General features: G+C 34.8%; 1 protein-coding gene across 3 annotated transcripts in view; it reads right to left on the reverse strand.

Moving 5' to 3' along the window:
* MSR1 (macrophage scavenger receptor 1) overlaps positions 1-20670 on the reverse strand; it is a 69880-nt gene that overhangs the window by 3804 nt on the left and 45406 nt on the right. The window contains exon 9 of one of the 3 annotated variants that reach the window (XM_019738014.2): positions 7411-7599. In XM_019738014.2, coding sequence (XP_019593573.1) covers positions 7411-7599 — 189 coding nt within the window. Of the gene's footprint in view, positions 1-7410; positions 7600-11906; positions 14211-20670 lie in introns of those variants that run through there. The other 2 variants (XM_019738016.2, XM_019738015.2) reach the window with 2 other exon arrangements.

Consider the following 20670-nt stretch of genomic DNA (forward strand, 5'->3'; position numbering starts at 1 on the left):
GTACATCTAGTCACTGGAGTTAGATGTTAGCAGTGCAGACTTTTTACAACCCAGGATAAAAGAATTAAGAGCTGGACCTCCCAATGGTTACTATACCAGCAAGGTTTTCCCCATAGAGGCAGCACAAGACAGATGTTACTTAGTCAGTTAATGTGCTGACATGTGGGCACAAGTTTTTAGAAACCACAGTAAAGGAATTCATGGATGTTAGAATACCAAAGCTGTCGAAATAATAATGAACATTTAAGCCCACACTTTGAAGAATTTACAATGTGGCGGGAAACATTCAAAGTACTTTTGATCTGTTATCTCATTGAATCCTCAAATAACCTTAAAACATTAAGTGCTTTTATAGTGCCATTTTACTGTTGAGGAAAGTAAAAATCAGAGAGAATAAGTAACTGTCCAAGGTCACATAGCTAATGAATGAAGGAGCATTCCCACCTTGTGTCTGTCTAGAGCCAGAGCCTTTAAATCAATGATTTACTGCAATCTTCTGCATTATTAGATTCGGTTGTTCAACAAATCTGTTTTGAGTCCCTGCATGAGTGAACAAAATCAAAATCCATTCTCTCTAGGACTGGCCTCCTAGTGAGGACTTCTGTTTTACGTGCATGGAACAACTGAGGTTGCACATGTAATAAGTGGCAGAACTGATACTTGCATCTCGAACACCTAGTTCTTATTCCGGTGTTTTTTTCCACCAAGAATATATTTGTAACTCTGCTCTTTAGCTAACTGGAAAAGATTCAGACACAGTGAGCAGGTTTTCAGACACAGGGAACACACTAGGTCTTTTTACAAATGATTTTTAAAAGTTACTCTTCTAATCATTTTGTAAAATAATGCAAATTATCTCCATTTCATGAGTAAATAAAGTGAGGTTCAGGAAGGATGAATGGCTTTCTCAAAATAACAGAGAGAGCCGAGCAAAACAACAGAACATCATCTCCTTTAGAACTTGGTCATATTTATTGTCTACATCGAAGCCCAAATAGAGTTATAAAAATATTTTTTGAAGATTTGTTGTTTTACTTGTATATTAATATATTTAAAACTATTGAGCCTAAGGGAAAATTTTAATATGCATTTCCCATATCCTTCCAAGTTGTTTTCTGCATTAAAAATTAATGCAAAGGTACATAAAATTAATAAAATTTTATCTTCATGCAAACCTCAAAGATGGAAAAACAAAATTTGTTTTTATTTCTTAGGTAACGTTATTCAAGGATTTTTTTTGCTGTGGCTGTCATTGTCAGTTTTTGCCTTTGAACTATCCTTTCTACTTAGTGGAAACCTGTGCAAAATTGATGTGTATATTTTAGATATGTTTTTATACTATAATCTATCATCTATCTATTTATCTACTTAACCATCTGTATATCTACAATTTCCTTTAGAATTTCAGGGTTGTGGGAGGACAAACTGACCGACTTGCTGTTTCCAAAAGCAGACAATGATCAATGTGTTGTTCATTACTTCTGAAATTTTATGGGCTTGAGAGTATGCTTGACAGATGATACAATTTCCTCATAATCTCTTTTTTAAAAATACAGATGTTGTTATTTCTTTAAGAGATTTGCGTTTCTTGTATTCTGATATTCAGTAACCCACCACTTTCATGAAAATAAAAGTGAAGTTAATCAGATTTCATACATTAGCCAGATATGTATTAAAATGATGAGGTTTGAGATTAGCTGCTGAGTAGATATGTGGGGAAGCAAAAAATCACAAATGGTTAAAAATCTCTGGAATAATCTTTATTAAATACAGTTATGGCTGGCTGATATGAATTTGTATCACTTAAAATGTCTAATTGGGAAATACTTTTGTCAACAGCTTCTCCTTCAAGAAAAACATTATTATTTTATTTCATTTTTGTTGTTGTTGTTGTTGTTCAAAGTTGAAAATGGAGTGGGAATTGGAATACAGAATGCGTAAACAGACCATAGTTCTGGATTCTAGTTTTGTGGTTCTAAAGAAGCCACTTATTTCCCATTTTATCATCTATGCAGAATAAAAGAATGTGGCTAAAATACCTCTAAGATTTAATTTACCTTTAAACTTCTATGATTTTAAAATGCTCACACATATAAAAACTCACAAACAAATGGGACCATGCTATCTATACCTAGTAAGAGCAATTTGGGAACCAAAAAGTGTTCTTGGAAAGATTTCTTATTTTGAGATCACATCCCCTTAATCTTTTTCTTTTTTATCTGCCTTAAAATTTCAAGTCGAAAAGACTCACCACTGTTAAAAACATTTCAAAAACACTGGTGCTCTCCAGGTTACTATTACTACTCTTACAATCAATCAGTCCAAGAAAACCTTTGCTTTTGTAATAGAAATGTTGTTTGAATCCTAGGGATTTAATAATTATTATTATATTAAATGAAAAAGCAAGCTCGTTAGACATCCAGTTCTTAAGGATAAAGAACTTAGGACATTCTGTCTAGTGAAAAGAGACAGGCTAAGACAATGAATCTAGACCTCCCCCCACCAACCACAACAATAGCTTTGTAAATTTGGGCAACTTTTGTGACAGATGACAGCTTTACTTACTTTCTCTGAAAAACTGGGGCTATAATACATGTTTTTCACAGGCATTGTGTGCACTAAATAAAATCATGTAGTAAGCTCTTGACAAACAATATTATTTCATACTTAGCATTGTCTTTGTTGCCATAAGTAACCAAACAAATATGTTAAGAACTCTATAGACTCTGTATCAGGTTCTGTAATGTCCAACATGTAAATATCTACATTGTAAAATGTGCAGGGATCAGTATGTATTTGACTTCTGACCCATTGATAAATTTTATTTATTTTTGAGATTATTTTTACTCCCATTCACTAAAGCAGAGGTGCAGTTATATTTTTTGATCTCCTTCAGTTTATTCTTATATTTTTTAAAATTCCATTTAGAAAACTGATTATGGAATGTGAGAGGGATAATGAATCAATGATGACATTCGTGTTTAGAATTTTCTTTTGTTTTCTGCTTTCAAGTGTGAATCAGCACAAACTTCTATAAACTGAGATGACATAGAGGCTTCAGGTCCAGCTCTCACTTCCTGCATCAGCATACAGGTTCAGATATGCCCGACTCAAATTCCCAGAGTACCACCATTTCCTGATAAAGCTCATCCAAGTTTGCTACAGGGAGACCACTGGGACAAGAGACTGGAAAGTCTGCATAGGGAGAGAAGCGACTCACTGCCCCTTTCCCGCTCCTGCAATGTCAAGCACCAGGTACCTCTCAGTACTTCCTTAATTTAACCTTTTTCTCAGGAAAAAGAAAGAACATTCCATTTTATGTGAAAGGTTCATCCAAACGGAAGAACCTATTATTTAAAGGAGCATGCTTTAAGCTTTAGTCTTATAAATCTTCTTTTTTTTTTTTTTCCAAGCTGCAAGGATTATCTCTGGTAAACCAGGATTGCTATTTTAAAACCAGAAAAAATAAGGGGAGGGGAGAGGACTGTGCCTAGAAAATTGTATTCTTTCTTTAATGGGGGAATTATACAATGGGAACAAATTCAAATTTTTCCTTCTTGTTTCAATTCTACTAATAATGTATAAAGTAGTATTGATTTGATTCTTCTTACTTTCCTAAGAAATGACAAACAATTAAAATTCTAACGCATTTCTTTCTCATCCTATTTCCTCCACTCATATTTCTAAGTTTCCTTTCCTGTCTCTATTCTGCATTCCAAATGGCTTGTTTTGTTTACCCCTGAGTGAAACGGTAAATTTAATGTGGAGGAGTGGGAAAATCAGGAGTTCAAACAGCTTTCCATAAAGAGGTCGTTTGCCATGTCTAATCCAAAATCAGCTTACAATGTTAGCCTGTTTCTTAAAATACAATGTACAATGAAGCAGATCATGAAACTTATTTCTCAGATTCTTTTTCTTCAGAACAAGTAACCTCAGTTCTATTCTTTCTCTCTGCTCATCTTGCTTTGTTATTTTAAAATTCTCATAATTCCATCAATTGTGTGGTACTGAACTCTACATAGAGAGCTGAGATGAGAACCGATCTGCTTTGGGTGCAGTGGGGAGATCATCCGAGTTCCTACACAGTGCATTTCCGTCACAACTCTCTCTGTGCAGTGGAAAATCCCATTCAACTTTAAGAGCCTTGGAACATCACTGCTGTCACTGTACAATACTGATCTGATTCTTCTACCTTTCAAAGAGGATGGAAAATACACTTGCAATTATATCGTTGGTGATGATCTCTGCCACTCTTGAGCGATGCTGTGAGGAAGGCTTTGTACTGGGCATATTTTGTATGACAACTCACTTAAGATTCAGAATAAATCTGCTGGGTTGGTATTATTATGATGATGATGATTATTATTATTATTATATTAAAAAAATGAAATTCTGAGACATAAGTACCAGATCTAAAGTCTCAACTCATATCTCCTTAGTTATCAAGCACTTAGTCTTTCCAATTCACTTCAGCAGGCACTTGAAAATGTGAAAGGAAAAACAAAATTCTGACATGCCTTGTTGTTTTGTTATAATTAATCTCTAATATAATGTATAGAATCACCAATTACCATAAATACAGAGCCTCACTAAAAACGAACATTCATCTTAGAGAAGTAGTCAGTTAGCTGAAGAAAACTGGAGAAAATCGCCTCCGTATAGCCAAAAAAAATAACCACATGAGACTAAACTCTATTGTTTCATTACTTATTTAAACAGAAAACATTTTCTTGCCAGTATTTTAAAATACTTATTTTCTTCCTTTTTACCAGTGCTTTAGACCAGAAATGTCTAGGGATATGAGCAGGAATGAATAAAAGCTGTGGGGCAAAGAGTATTTTACTTATAAAACTAGGCCTTAAAGTTAATGCAATCTTAAAACAATAGTCTCCAACCGTGGCTTTTACCATCTGTGTTTGGGAACTTCAATGGAAAAGCAGCTTAGAAGTCTGTGATAAGGCTTCATGTACACAGAAGAAACCAAACGGGGGTACAATATCTTGTTCTCTTTCCTACCACAAGTTGTATTTTGCCGAACGTTATCAGTTTCCCCTGAATTCAGGTACATATGTTAGAGCTGTTGCTCTGAACTGGTTTTCTCTTTGTAATAGATTAAAGGTTTTACTTCAAGATATAAGAAATTAATAAACTGTACTACCAGGCTTGTTTCTTAAAGATAGAAAACTAAATGCAGAGCCGTCAACTCTTTGAATGATGTCAGCTATGAAATCACTCATCTTGATAAAAGGTATTTTAGTGTATTTTCCTCATTTTGGATTGAGCTAGTCAGCTAGTCCCCATTGATTAAATTATCTAGACAACTGGCAAACTGTATTTCATTTTGGCAACAAAAGCACATTCTAAGAATTCAGATCATCACATGCTATTTATAGAACAAGACTTTTTAGCCACCTACCAAGTGACCAAAGGTGCTGTGGATGAGAGTTATATGCCTTCTATTAAAACTGTAGCTGTCCATCTCATAGACGCTGTCATTTGAAATGTTTTATACAGTCATGTATTTAAAAATAGCCATTCATGCTATGGATCTTAGTTACCATAGAAATGGATTCTCTCCCCATACATATTGTGGAAACTCAGATTGGCAGCTTAAACTTGCTAAATGATTAACTGATTCATTCGATTCTCTAGTAGCCAAGAGTTGGGGATTTTTTCTTTCCCCCTTCTCTGGAACACCACCAACAAAAAATCTAGTTTATTGATATTTATCACCTTTTCACTTTAGGAGGTAAATTTTACAGGTGCTAAAATGATTTTAGTCTCACACTTTTCAATCTGGGCGAAAAGTTCTGAAAGTGTAATCGAGATAGAATATTTGGAAATTTCAAAGAGCTATTTGGTTGTGGCCAATTATGGATATTTTCTATTTACTTTGTTTCTTCTATTTAAACCTTTAGGACACAAATTAAAAGCTAATGGCCAGAGGCTTAACCTGGGTACAGAAACTCGCAACATCACTACTCTTCAGTCTTGTCATGGCTGTTCATGAAATTGTATTATCTTTCTGGTCTCTAAAGACTTTAGAACCTGGCCTCTCATTTAAATTTGTCTCTTAAATCTGACATAGCAGATTCATTTAGGTTAAGGAATAAAGGATGGAATTGTGACCTATTTTTATATTCAGGTGTTTATCACAATGCGTGGCACATAGTTTTTACTCAATAAATTGTATAATAACATTAGTTAACAATATCTCTTATGAATTTAAGAAGTCAATCTTATCTTGTTCTAGTCTTTTGATATGATTTGACACATTCCCCTATTTTATCACTATAGATAAAATACCATTATCAGATAATCTCATATTTATACTTTTGCATACAATTTTCTCTTGCCCATATCTCTCTGGAATAATAATTATGAAATCAAGAAGGCTAAATCTTTTTTGTCTGTTTGTTTGGTAACATCAACTTCAGAGAAACCAATTATTTATCAGATTTGGACAGTAGGATAAATAAGTAGGAAATACTGACTTTAAAATGCATATATATATATGGCATATATATATATATGGCTATTTTTTTTCTAATCTCTTTGCCATTCAGAATTGAAACAGTTGCATATGTTTAATTATACATAAAACCTATTTTAAGGTGCCAATTTAGACCAAAAAAAAAAATGAGATAGTAGAAATGTCATGGGTACACATTCAAATATTTTGTCCCCTGCAAATTTTCTTCCTAGTTATTTTAATACATTCATAGAACAGGTTACTGAGCCATCCAGTAATCAATGTTTTATCAACCTCAAACAGCAAGGAAAGTAACCTTTCCTTTTCCTTATTTCCATCATGTTCCTTAAAGGAGGAGAAGTAAAAAACAGTAGGTACAGAAACCCATGTAATTGCTTCTTTCCCTTTCAAGGCTTTTCGCTGTCCCTCAGAATGCAGGTGGTCCATCATGTACCAAGGATAGACTTCATTCCCGAAGGACATGACTAGGAAGTAAATATAAATAACCTGGCACTCTCCTCTCCAGTTACACTGAGAAGAGAATATGAGGGAGCACCCGGAGTTGCTCACAGGCCCACAAGACCAAGCGATGTAAACTGAGCTTCCCAGGATGTCATGCTTTGTCAGTAACTCACTGGTCCTGCTTTACCACTCTACTTTCCTCTGTGTTAGTACTCTCCAACTAGCCAATTGAATATAAATGAAATTTAAACATTAAAAGTTGTCTAAGAGCATATGTCACTTGTTTTTAATATCCCTTTCTTTTCATTTCTACTTTATAGGAACGGCAATTGAAAAAAAACAAAACTCCTACATAGAATTTTTCTTTCCATTCTATATGATCCCGTCTCTACTTGATTCTACCTATTAGAGAATGCCTATGCTTCATTAAAATAAAATGAAATAAAAAGTAAATAAATAACATCTTAAAACATTACCTTGTCCAAAATTAGCTCCATTATGCACATTTCGAACACCTGGGAATCCCAAACTCCTACAAATGACCAGTCCACCACGCAATTCCCAGTGGTCATCACAAACTGTACCCCACTGGCCATCATGGAAAATCTCCACTCTCCCCTCGTGAGGGCCACTACCACCAACAAGTCGAACTGTCTTAGATGGAGCTGTAACAAAAACAAGCAGGGGTTAATTGTGGTGTGTGTGTGTGTGTGTGTGTGTGTGTGTGTGTGTGTAGTTTCATGATGTTTTTTAAAAAAGATTTTGGCACATTTTTTTTCAGGAAGTTCAACTATTGTAATAAATTTTAAACTTTCTAGCACCACCTATTGGCAAAGAGTTTAATTGCAAACATTGCATTAGTCAAAGCTGAAGAGTAAAACCTCTGTTTTAACATTTATATAAATTACATACATGAGAACACTTCAGGGATTATATTCCAATGTTTAAAATCCAACATTTACGAGTTCTTTCAATGTTATATAGATTTTTTATAATATTTAGAAAATTTTATAACAAAATGATTCATTATTTTCTTGACACATTGACACACAAACTGGAACTCATGATCCAGTGAGTTTCAATGACATCAGAGGTGGAGAAGACATTTTATAATATCATGAACTAAAAAATAGATGACCAAACATCCTATCTTTCAGCAGGAGATGCAAGATAACTATAGTGACAACATTTATTTAGAAATAGCAAGGATGCTCCTTATTATACAGTCCCTGGATTTTGTCCCCAAATATCTTTCCTTTTTTGAATGAGATAAAAAGCAGACAATTTTTGGAAGGAAAGAGAGAACAAGTAATCTGATGTCTTCAGGGTGCTAATCCCATCATGAGGACCCTATCCTCACAACTTCTTCTAAACTTACTTATCTCCTAAAGATCCCACCTCCAAATATTATCACATTGGGGTTTTGGGCTTCAACATATAAATCTGGTGTGGGGAAGGAGGAATAGACAAACACAAGTCAATTTATAGCACAATGCATTAGAATCACACATTGCTGCCCCATACCCAGAATTTTTGATTCACTAGGTCTTGAGTTTGTGCCTTTAACGAGTTCCCAAGTGATGCTTGTACTGTTGTTCCAGGGACAATACTTTGAAGATTACTAACCTAGAAGATCATATTGAATATTTAAAAGAACAGGCATGGTAATCAGAACTCTCTGCTAATGCTTTTATACAATCCTTTAGCCTCATTTGTTGTAAAAAAAGAAAAAAATTGGCAGCAGATTTCTTCCAAATCTCCTACCCTTGTGTAATCTTAAAGTGGAATAAGCCCCGCCATTGAATTTTTTAGGGCTAAATATGTTTGAGCGTGCCTATACCTATTTGTCAATTAAATATTTTCCAATTATAAATCAATTACTGACACGTGACCACACTTTGTTGTTTCTTGACCATTTCTGAACTAATATAGGGGAAGAGGCCAACAGGGTCGGTCGGCCTTTTTGATGATTGAGAAAAGTCCATTCTGTCATTTTGAACAGCCTCAATCACAGCATTTTCTCTATAAGTCTGCAGGTCAGAATTTTCTCTGAATTTAGCCAGCACGTTATATGGATATAAACAATGCCTAGGATTTCTTTGGTATCAAGCTAACATATTGAGTCAGACAGATTTTTCTCCATTGGGGGATATTTGCCTCGTGCCTAACGATTTCAGAAGAGAGTAATTTTTATGTATTTTTTTTTATGGGGAGTTGTCTCAATTGTCCTCTTAACTTTATTAATGTAGACTGTTTCCAGATTCAAATAAGATAAACACAGATAAACATTGACTATATGTTCACTGAATGACTCTTTGTATTAGTTATTACTTTGTAATTGGAGATGATAATGTATGTTAAGGACCACAGGATTCCCTATGGAGCCAAGGGATAAGATTATATTTAGACATCTACAACAGCTGAACCAACTGGAATCAGCTCAGGACTTTCTCTCCAAGTTTTGTCCAATGGGCTCTCTGCAAATTGCTTCATTCTTTTCTTTTGTTGAAAGCTGGATATTTCTTTTTCCCGGTCCACTTGATAGAACACGTCTGTTAATAACTCCTGAGTTATATTTTGCAGTCTCTTTCTCAGTGACAGTTCTAAAATACCCAATGAAGACCTTCTATGGCTTGGTTTGGGCTAGATGCCCACCATCTGTGGACTTACCTGCTTGGGTCAATGACAGGGTCACTTGCATTAACATGGTATTTGTGGCGTAGGAGTCCAGAGGCAGTTTCTTGTTCAAGGGGACTTTTGAGCAAAGACAGTAAATCCACCCCATAAAAGACATTTTAATAATCTTCGTGTATTTATTCAGTATTAATTATACTATTAATATATGGTTAGCCCTGTGTTCTTTTTCATATCTGTGGCAGTAGAGTATAACTGAAATTAAAATTACAGGAGTTAATCTGGATTTCAGTTCTGCCTCTGACACTGTTTATGAGACCTTATTAAAACATTTAACCTCTCTATGACCAAATTTTTAACTGTTAAAAAGAAAAAGAAAATTATATTTGCTCTTAGTTAAACGCATCTTAACACAACTTCTCTGTGAGAGGCATTTTCCTGGGAATAATTTGAATAAAATGCATGTCCTGCCTTCAAGGTTCATGTATTTTTGAGGTCATTATGAAAGTTGGCAGAAATAGTGCATTCTTCAAAATGGTGTACAAATAAAAGGTTTCTTTTTTTTTAAAGTTTTAGAAATTTTGAGGTTTTTATTTTGTGATGAAAGTATTGGAATGAATATATTATCTGTGATATTAATCACCTTATTCATTCAAATATATGTATTTTATAAATATATATATAATATATATAAATATATATATGGAATTAGTGTGCGTGTGTGTGTGTGTGTGTGTGTGTGTATATCCAAACATCTTATCTTTTAGCAGGAGAAACAAGATAGCTATAGTGATATTTATTTAGAAATAACAAGGATGTTCCTTATTATATGGCCCTCGGATATATATATGTATAAAATCTATATCTATTACTAATTCCATATTGAATGCTATCCTCCTCAAAGAGGAGCTCTTAACAAAATATGATTTTAGATGTGAGTTTATTTGACCTTTGTTATTTCTAAATATGATTATCTACTATTTTGAAGAAATTTTCTCCACCAGTGATAAGTAAAATATGACTCACAGGCCAATTCCAGCCTACTGTCTGTTATGGAAATAAAGTTATTGTAATGCAGCCACACCCATTTGTTTGCATATTGTCTAGGCACCCCTTTCAAGCTAAAACAGCAGAGTTGAATAGTTGTGGCAGAACACCTTCTGGCATGCAAACCAAAAATATTTACTATTGGGCCCTTTACAGAAAAAGCTTGCCAACCCCCGTTGTAGTTGAAAAAACTATAGACTAGAATAATAGAGGATTTCACTAGGGATACTCCTACCAAATGATCCCTGAAATAAATAAGATTATAATTTATCTCTGTTTTTCTCCAGTCTAACCCTTTGAGAACCACTCGGCCTCTGCACTCCTGCTCTTTTTATTTCAGTAATATGATTACTCACATTGCCCAAATAAGCCTTACTATTCTTTATTTTTTGAGCTTTGGCCCTGTCTGGAATATTCCCTTAAGTCCCCACTTCCCCCAACACCTTCCCTTCCCACACACACATACCTTCCATTTTCCACCCTCAGTCCCTGGGTTTTGGATAGGTTTTTGTCTTCCAACACCCATAGCATTACTAACCTATCAAAGCACTGTCAACTATTTTATTTTCTCTACTAGACTGAGATCCTTACAGTTATCTTTTCAGCACCTGAAAAAGTGTAGATTTTCACTTAGTAGTCAATTGATAAAGAGTTATGGGTTGAATGAATGAATGAATGAATGAATGGTGAGCTTTCCTTGATATGCAAATTGCACTACCTAAGTGATTTAAATGGGCAAATGCTTAAAATATCAAACAGTAGAAGAAATATAATTCAGTATTTCATATGTCTCTAGAGGAAATGTAGTTTCTGCATGTAGAAGCAATAAGGGAAATCGTGAAGGAAAAGATCAATTTGACTGAGATAAACGTGAATTTTATTACGGAAAAAACTACATGGCTGTCTACTGAGTATCCCCTAAGGCAGGAGGGTCTGGTGGGAAGGTCTGATCAGAAGCCTTACATATTCCAAAACCTGATTTTGTAGGTTTGGAAGATTTATCTCTTAGTGGCAGACTAATGTTTAACAGAATCTTGTGACTAAATGTCAATTCAATTTACGAGGAGAAATGTAATTGCCTCAGAAACTAGAATATTTGTATCTGCTTGACAAGGCCATTTTCTCCCCATGGGTAATCTTCATAGGAAGTCAAATCACAATAAGTGAATTATTCATTTAATTAATTTATTAATTTACAATGAGATATAGCAGGGAGATTTTGCCTCTGGGACTGGCCAACAAGCTCTTTGGTTAACACATTTTTCTTTATATAATTATATTATTTTAAAAACTAAGATTAATTTACTAAAATAAGTAGTCACTGGATATTCACTAATACCTTTACTGTTGTAATGTGTCTATGACTCAAGGCTGAAATTCATAAAATTAAGGAGAAAGGACAAGCACAGAATGAGAGATAGTTCCATTTATGCAAAATAACACAAAAAATATCATCTATTGTTTATGTATGCATGCATATATATGAAGTAAATGTATAAAAACATGAATGGAGAAGCATATAAATTCCAAGATAATGATCTACCCTAGAAAAGCAAGTGAGGCAGGCATAAATAGAGCTTCAACTGCGTTAGTTAAAATCATATATATTAAAAAACAAATACCTATAGTTAATATGGTAAAATGTCAACATCTCTAAAATCCAGGTGGTGTGTACATGACTATTTATTAGCTATATGTTATAAATGTTTTTCCTTCTTTCCTTCATATTTGAAATATATTTTATCTAAAGAAGTCAACACATTCACAGACATGTTGATGCAGCCATACATGAGTCCTAAGTAGATTACAAAAGTGCCGCATATACATCTTTCCTTAAAAGTAGGGAAAAGGATATTATGAATTTGCTAAACTCTTTAGACAGGCAACATTCTAATTTGAGAAGACAAGTCAGCAAATATATGAACTCTGAGGGCTTTTTAGCCTATGTCTATCACTGTTGCTTCAATAAGGAACTGAGGTTAAATATTATTTTTAAGGAATATAATTTCACTTCAATTATCATATTGTTTACCATATGGTCATTTTTGGTATCATTTATTGGAATTAGTATTTAGGATTAAATATATTACAATGGTAATTATTATATTTGAGTTCCAAATGTAACAAAGAAATTAAAAAAAAAAAATCTAGTTGCAGGTTGACCTGGAAGTCCTTCAATATGTTAAATTCTTTTTTAAAGGGAATTTATTTTGTTATTTAAGATAATTATCTTAATGAGGTATTTAGCTATGAAAGCTGTGACACAGACATCAGATATTTGGAGAAATACAGAAGGTGCCAAACAAATGTATACACTTTTTAAGAAAGGAAAAAAACTATTAAAATTGTAATACTCTATGCATACCGATAACAAAATATGAATACAAGTCACATTTGACTTCTGCAATTACAAGAGGCACTCAAAGTGGTTACCATCAGCATCCAGACACTTCTGATTACGGTGAACTACTGTTTGAGCAACGTTGACCAAAGTGTCCACTTGTATCACAGTGCATGCCGTTTCACTTTCTTCCCACCAGTGTAGCCAGTTTTTTACAGTATACCACATCTTCTAAGATCCCCCATAGGTAGAAGTCAAGGGGTGTTAAGTCCGGCGAACATGGGGGAAACTCATCCGCACCTCTTTGTCTTATCCATTGTCCTGGCAAATTCTCAAAGAGGTAAGCACTCATGTCTCGGTGGTCTTGTGCTTCTTAAATGACACCCGTGCTTCTGCCATTTTCTTTGACTGTCCTGCTTGTCGCATGGCGACGCTAGCATTCATTTGATTAACGCCATCTTTTGAGTGACCGTCATACTACACATTGCTACCGTAGTGCAATTCAACTTTGAAAAGTAATACAAAGATAACATCTCTTAAATTATGTATACAGTTTTTTGGCATCCCTGGTAGTTTAAATTTCTCTGAAAAAATAATGTAAAATACTTTCAATCTGTTACTCTGGAAGTCAAGAGAGAAAAGTATTATGAAAATCACGAGATAAAATAAGAGGAGAAAATAAAGGGAGGGGATTTCGGTGGAGAGGGAATATGCAAAAGTATTTTGATGGCAGGGGAGAGACTGAGGAAACTGGCCAGTGAAGAAAATTTGGTGTCTAAGATACCATAGCTGGGGAATTTGAAGACAATGAAGTCTAAGGTTTAACTTCACGTTGTAAATGCTTGTGTTTATATTTTCCTCTTAGGCTTAAATTGTCAGTAAAATTCTCTTAGATCCCCAGGTGGAGCTAGGGTACTTCCTCAAATGAAGGGAGAGATGGGTGCCCATTGTTGGAGAGAGTGTGTGGAGAGAAAGTAGCACCCACGATGCTTACGTATATTGGTTTCCTAAGGCTATTGTAACAAATGATCACAGTTGTATGGCTTCAAACAACAGAAATTTATTCTCTCACAGTTCTGGAGGCCAGAAGTTGAAAATCAAAATGTTGGCAGGGCGATGCTCCCTTTGAAGTCTCAGAAGAAATCTTTTCTTGACTTTTCCTAGCTTCCAGTGGCTTCTCGGCTTGTAGTTGTATCACTCCAATTTCTGCCTCTGTCTTCACATAGTCTTCACTGTGTCTCTGTATGTCCTACTCTTATAAAAATGTCAGTCATTAGATATAGAGCCCCCCTGAACACAGTATGACCGCACCTTAGTTTAATTACACCTGTAAAGACCCTACTTCCAAATAAGGTCACATTCTGAGGTTTTAGGTGGACATGGATTTTTAGAAATACTATTAAACCCACTATCACAGAGGTAGCAGGGATGAGGAGACACAAAGGAATAAGATTTTTCTATATTTTCATCAAACTATTTTAAACAGGAATCACTGGAATTACCTTCAAACAAGAGACTGGTGCTCAAAAAATTTTATTTCAATATTAAAGAACAAACTGACCCCCAATATTTGAGGACTGCAGAACAGTTGGGTGGTAGATATTTTGGTTATATTAGAAATCAGTTAGCAAAGTCAACCATGATTATACTGAACACCCATAGTTCAACTGCTGAAGAAATAAAATAAAGATGGAAAATTTGTTGCTTCAAATTAATTGTACTAAACTCAGAAGTTACTGAGTAAATCTCACTTAATTATGAGTAAGAGTAAATTACTTCAATGTATGAAAGTTAAAAATAGTAGAAGGCTATATTTCCAGTATTTTGAATAGAATCAGTTTTTGAATTGAACCATCAGACAGGACTTTAAAATTTTGCTTTAAAAAGAGGTTAATATTTAAGATGAAAGAAAAACTTGATGTTTTAAAGAATACCCCTCTAGTTGTACAGATCTCCACAGGGATTTGATGGTTAAGAATAAGTTTATGTGAGAAAAACAAACAAAACTGAAAAGTTGAACGAGACAAGACAAACATAATATGGTTGTTAGTTTAAGTTCTCTTAGGAGTGTCATGAGCTATTAGTATAACAATGCCACTTCTACCACTGGATTTTCAAATTGCCAATAAAATTAAAATGCTTGCATTTTAAAAAGCATATTATCTTCTTCAAGGGAAAGTATTCATATATTGGGATATCTGTGATAATTGTAGAGCAATCTTATTATTTAATATTTCATTTCTAAGTGAGTCTTAGTTTCTAGAGTTACTTAGGAAAACATTTAAAAATCTATAAAGGGAAATTTTATTTACATATTTGTAGGGTGTTTAAAATTTTGCTCTTCACCTAAAACCCTAGCTTTAATATCCATTAAGATATTAATAAGATAATTAAGTCACCCATTAAGATATTAAGCAAAGCTAATTTAGAAAACACATCATAAAATAGCAAAAATTACATTATCACTTTTTCTCATTTCTGAAAATGTAGGCCTGAGCCCAATCTCATAAAAGTTCTCATGTCCCTCTTTATACGCTGTTGAGGTATTAAAAAGTGATCTAACCTCTTTCAGCCTTCATTTAAGCATTTATAAAATAAACATAATACCTACTTCCTCGGATTGAGGTTTCAAATATCACAATATGTGAAAATAAATGTATTTTAAACTATAAAGTACTATATAAATGGTAGTGATAGAATTATTAATTATACTTTATTCTGAAAGTTATTCTAGAAATCTGTGAAATCATAGACTATATTCAGATTTCTGGATTTTGGGCATGGGTGATGGCAGCACAAAAGTATCATATTAAAGCAGAGTGTCTCAACTACTTTGTACTTCAGAATCCCAACGAGAGATTTTGGAAATCACATATATCTGACCACAACCAAACCTTTGAAATCAGAATTTATGTATGCTATTTCCAACTATCCATATATGGAAAAAGCCTTAAAGGTCATTAGATGCTCTCCACAGCCTTAGAACAGCTGCTAAACAATACAAACGTAGTGTGGGTACTTAGGTCTAACTTTCACATCGTGGAAGAATCGACCTAATACATTGCTGTCTAATAGCAATTAGCAAGAGTATTACTAAATATGATTAGACAACACAGTGAGGTTAACAGTTTTCAGAGCCTTTTTTTAGGGCCCTTTAGCCTGACCTCTGAGATTCGGAAGGGGGAGCCTGTCTAACCCATCACTTGGTATTTATCTCAGCTGGTAGGGCAATGAGTGTGCCCCACTCTTTACACACTACAGCTGTTAGTCAAGGGAACAATCAGGCTCCAAGCAGAGACAAGTTTTTTTTGAAGGAAAGAAGATGGCATTCTTTCTCAGACATGGCTAGCTATGGAGATAATGAAGCATAGCAAGAGCCTACTTGAAAATGAATAGAACATATATAAAGACAGACAGAGACAGAGACTGAATCCAAATGACTTAATTTGAGCTCCTGGATCCTGCCATGCCTGAAGCATACCCTATCTCTTAGAATTCTTAACTATGTGAATCAATAGAGTCTGTTTCTTGATCAAGCTAATTACTGTTACTTTTTACTTTAAAAAATTCTTACAAATATATAGATTTGACTATTTGACAAAAAAACACAAACATTCAAAGTGATTTCCCAGGTTCTTCTGTCATCACTCTCATCATCACTGGTTACTGTCTACTTAAACTGCATTATCCTGGCAATTTTTATTATTTCATGAAACACCATAAAATGTAAAAGAACATCACTGAAATGTGAAAACACAACATTGGCAAGAAACAAATAAAACCAAATTTGTTCTCCTAACTATAGAAACATCAGTGTCTCAAATGTATTTATGATACAATTTAGGCTCTGCTAGAACTGTTTCAGTTCTTGCCTTGTATTACAAATATTCAGACATGAGACTGCCCACAGACACTGAGATCAGTTCTCGATATCTTCTTGTTATTGCACTCTCTAAATTCATGTTTTGAAGTCCTAACCCCTAGTATGACTATATTTAGATATAGCGCCTCTATGGAGATAATTAAGGTTAAATGAGGTCATAGGGTAAGGTCCTGATCCCATAGGACTGTCATCCTAACACCATCTTGATCTTGAAATTCCAGCCTCTGGAATTGTGAGAAAATAAGTTTCTGTTGTTTAATCTACGAAGTCTGTGTTCTTCTGTTTTGACAACTCCAGCAGACTAATATACTTCCCTTTTTCTTTTTTCACTTTGTTTTGTGTTTTTGATTATTTTCAAATGAAATGAGATGCAGACCACCTCAGTGGGTTTAAACTTGAAATTAAAAGCTTCTTCTTTAAATTATAAATGAAAATTAAGCAACCATACCTGCTATGCTGTGACTTGAACACATTGAAAACCTCTCTTTAACAAAAATAATCACTTTGTCACTGAAATACCTACTTTAAAGGCTTAGAAGATTCTTATTTAAAAAATACTTATTAAGGAACCACTAGCTATCTCAATACACTAACAAAAATTATTCATTTGACTCCTCTCTCTGGTCAATATCTTACATGTTCTTTTGGTATAGTAACAGTGTTTCTAGGTTCAGGTGATATAGTAGGTAAAGTAACAGGATTGAATGAGAAAATCCAGGAAAGAGTTTGGGGTGGAAAATGTTTTGGAATAGAACAGATTGTCATTTTATAGAGGATAAATGAATTATGCTGTAAGCCATGTGGAGTTTTTTTAAAAGTACTGTGCACAGAAACTGGATATTTTTATTCAGTTAAGAGAATTTACCTTTCAGCATTTCTAGGAAATGGAAATTCAGAATTACACAAAATACCATTTGGAAGAAGGGTATTTTTCATTTTGCTATAGAATTCACATTCAGATTCCTTTACGTAGTTCCTTGTAATGAGCATCGGAAAGGTTGCTTGGATTAGGTGTTTTACTCTGCAGTGGATCAAGCCAGATGTGAGTAAGAATTCAGGGGAAGCAGGAAGTGGGAATAACGGTAGCACCTCAGGAAAAGGCCAAGAGTCTATAGGTTAAGCCACAGTGGGAGATATTTCTCGGTCACTTGATGTGTACACAAGTAACTGTGCCTTTCTGGGGAAATTGGTCTTTAGATTCACATTGTATGGCAGTCATTTCCAGAGAAGCCTGATTGAGCGGGGCAAGTGATAGGTGTGAACCTATACTCGGATTGTGCTTTAATTGGAACAAAATGAACAAATCTTATTTAATATACTGCAGAGTAGGAAGCAGGACCGCTTTCTCTGAAGAAGGGCAGGAGAGCCCTTGGGTCCTCTGAGGTTGCAGAGGAACGGGAAGTGGAGTGCTGGGCCTCTGCACTCCAGCTGCATTCTAGCATGTAACTGGATGAATTTCAAATTTTGCTGTTTGCAGAAGACCTAGCTGGAGCTGTACTGATTGATTGATTGATTGATTGATTTTTTTTTTTCTTTCTAAGTGGCTTTGGTGAGACTCAGCTGGGATAAGTACTACACAGGACAAGTGCTAATCTCTGGATCCATTACTGATTTAAATCTCTATTTCAATTTGTAAGACATATTAGTTATACATGCTGTTAAAGAACACATCTATTGTGTTAATGGAACACTATGTGTTTTTAGCAACAATTTGTGGACTCATATAAAGCTTTAAACATTATGTAACTGTCAAGAATGAGCAGCACTTCATGTAAGTTATCTGGAGCCATTACTGCTCAAGTGCACTCCACTCTGCTAAATCATAACTGGTGCTACCGAAAAAAGTATCATGAGGAGTGAAAACAGAGACATGATAAAAGAAGAGGGACATCAATGCAGTCAATTTATATTGAAAAATGTTAAATAGAGACAGTTACTGAAATAAAGGTAGAATAGTACAGGTGGCTTCTTGCCTGCACATAAATAATTCTCATTATTGATAATGGAAGCTTTGTGAGTAGTCCAGGGAGACTGTTTCTGAGTAATATACTTGGGAGAGAGACTGGAAGCAGTGTCTGGAGAAGTATGTGAACTTGGAAACATAAACAAATAAAGAGAATGTTTTTTGGGGGAGTTTGAACTAATGGAAGTCATACTGTAAGAATGTTTATCTCCTTAGGGTGTTCAAATTATTAGACCCATTCTAGAAAACCAAATTGCTCAAATCTTTCTCTCTTCCTTCTCTCTCTCCATACTACATATTTGTAGTATTTATATATAAAAATATATAAAACCAGTGTGGGAGTGTTGAATGGAGTCACAGTTACAAACAGGGACTTTGGATATTGATACACTTGGCTTTAACTTTCTGCTCTTCCACTTATAAGCAGTAAGCTTCAGTTTCTAATCTAGAAAATGGGAGTAATAATCACACCTCAAAGGCTCTTGTGAGGATTAAATGAGATGATGCATCAAAAGCCCCTGGTGAACAGTAAATATGCTCTAAATGTTCATTATTATAATTATGTAGTGATTAGAGGAGAAGGCTTTACTTTGGCCAACCGAATGCTTTGGGAAAGACCAGAGTTCATTTATGATTGAGCTGAGTCTTCAGTAGAAATCAAATGAAAGACAAATTGATTGTTCACGTCAGCGTATGAGTTTTGAAATAAGATTCTATAAATTCACATGCTAGGTATAGTCTGATGGAAAGCACAGTAAAAATGCTAACAAACCACAAAATAGTAATTGGCATTTTTAGGACAGAGCCTCACACAGTGTTCAATTGTATAGTAGGAATTCTTTTGCTTGACTGAATCACTTACCCTTCCAAATTAAGGTAAGAATACAGCAGACAAACCATTGTAACCAGCGTTAGAGCTTAGTTTAGACATGCCTTCGTTACATTACACATGATTAAATTTGGTATAACGTGTGCATTTGAATTGGGCATTAAGCAGATATTTTTGTCTAAAAAGAGAAGTCCTTCTTCCCTAATTTAGAAAGTTTGGATTAGCATTTTACATACTTCATTATCCATTTGTAGTCTGGGGTGTCAGATAATGTGCAAACTGAATCCCCTGAAATGGTCTCCCAGGATGCCTGAGAACAGGGCCATTCCGTGGCCAACATGGGCCAACTCCTGCTGGCAAGTGAAGAGGGTGCCCAGGGTAGCTATTCCCCAGTGCAGAGTGGGGTAGGAAATCACACGCAATTAAACTATGGACAAAGAGATCCAACTAATCTCCAGTTAATGTTTGCATATACTGACTAATCAATATTGCTAGTTTACTATATTATTAGTTGGGACTATGGGACTATCTGACAACTGGCTGATTCCTCTCCCACCTTTTTTTTTTTTTTTTGAGACTTTGGTGTCATGTAGGTATGGGACCTAGAATACCACTGACAGCTCTAATTTATTTCAACCCTTCTTAGAGCTTTCTCATCAGTAGTGTCATGGGCTCATGCTTTGTCTTTCAGAGTGTGGACTCTTGCTTTATTCCCCTGACATTTTTTTTCTGACCTCTATTGACAGCTTCTGGCCTCTGGCATGTACTCCGTTTAGTCGCTCCTTTTATTTATAACTTATGCTCTTCTGCTTGGCTCAGACTCATTGATTTATGATGTGGTCACACTTGCGTTGTTCTATCTAATATAAAATCTTATTCTCTAGCATCTCTCTTTTTGTCCATGACATTTATTTGGCTTCTTGAATTTTCATTGCGCTTTCAGTTCTTCTGATTACAGATTTAAAATGTCTGCATTATACCAATGAGGAACAGCAGTAACAGTTCAGAGAGAGCAATGCGAACCAGACCTTACGTGTTC

Source organism: Rhinolophus sinicus, linkage group LG04 (genome assembly GCF_036562045.2).
Source record: "Rhinolophus sinicus isolate RSC01 linkage group LG04, ASM3656204v1, whole genome shotgun sequence".
Classification (NCBI taxonomy): Eukaryota; Metazoa; Chordata; class Mammalia; order Chiroptera; family Rhinolophidae; genus Rhinolophus; species Rhinolophus sinicus.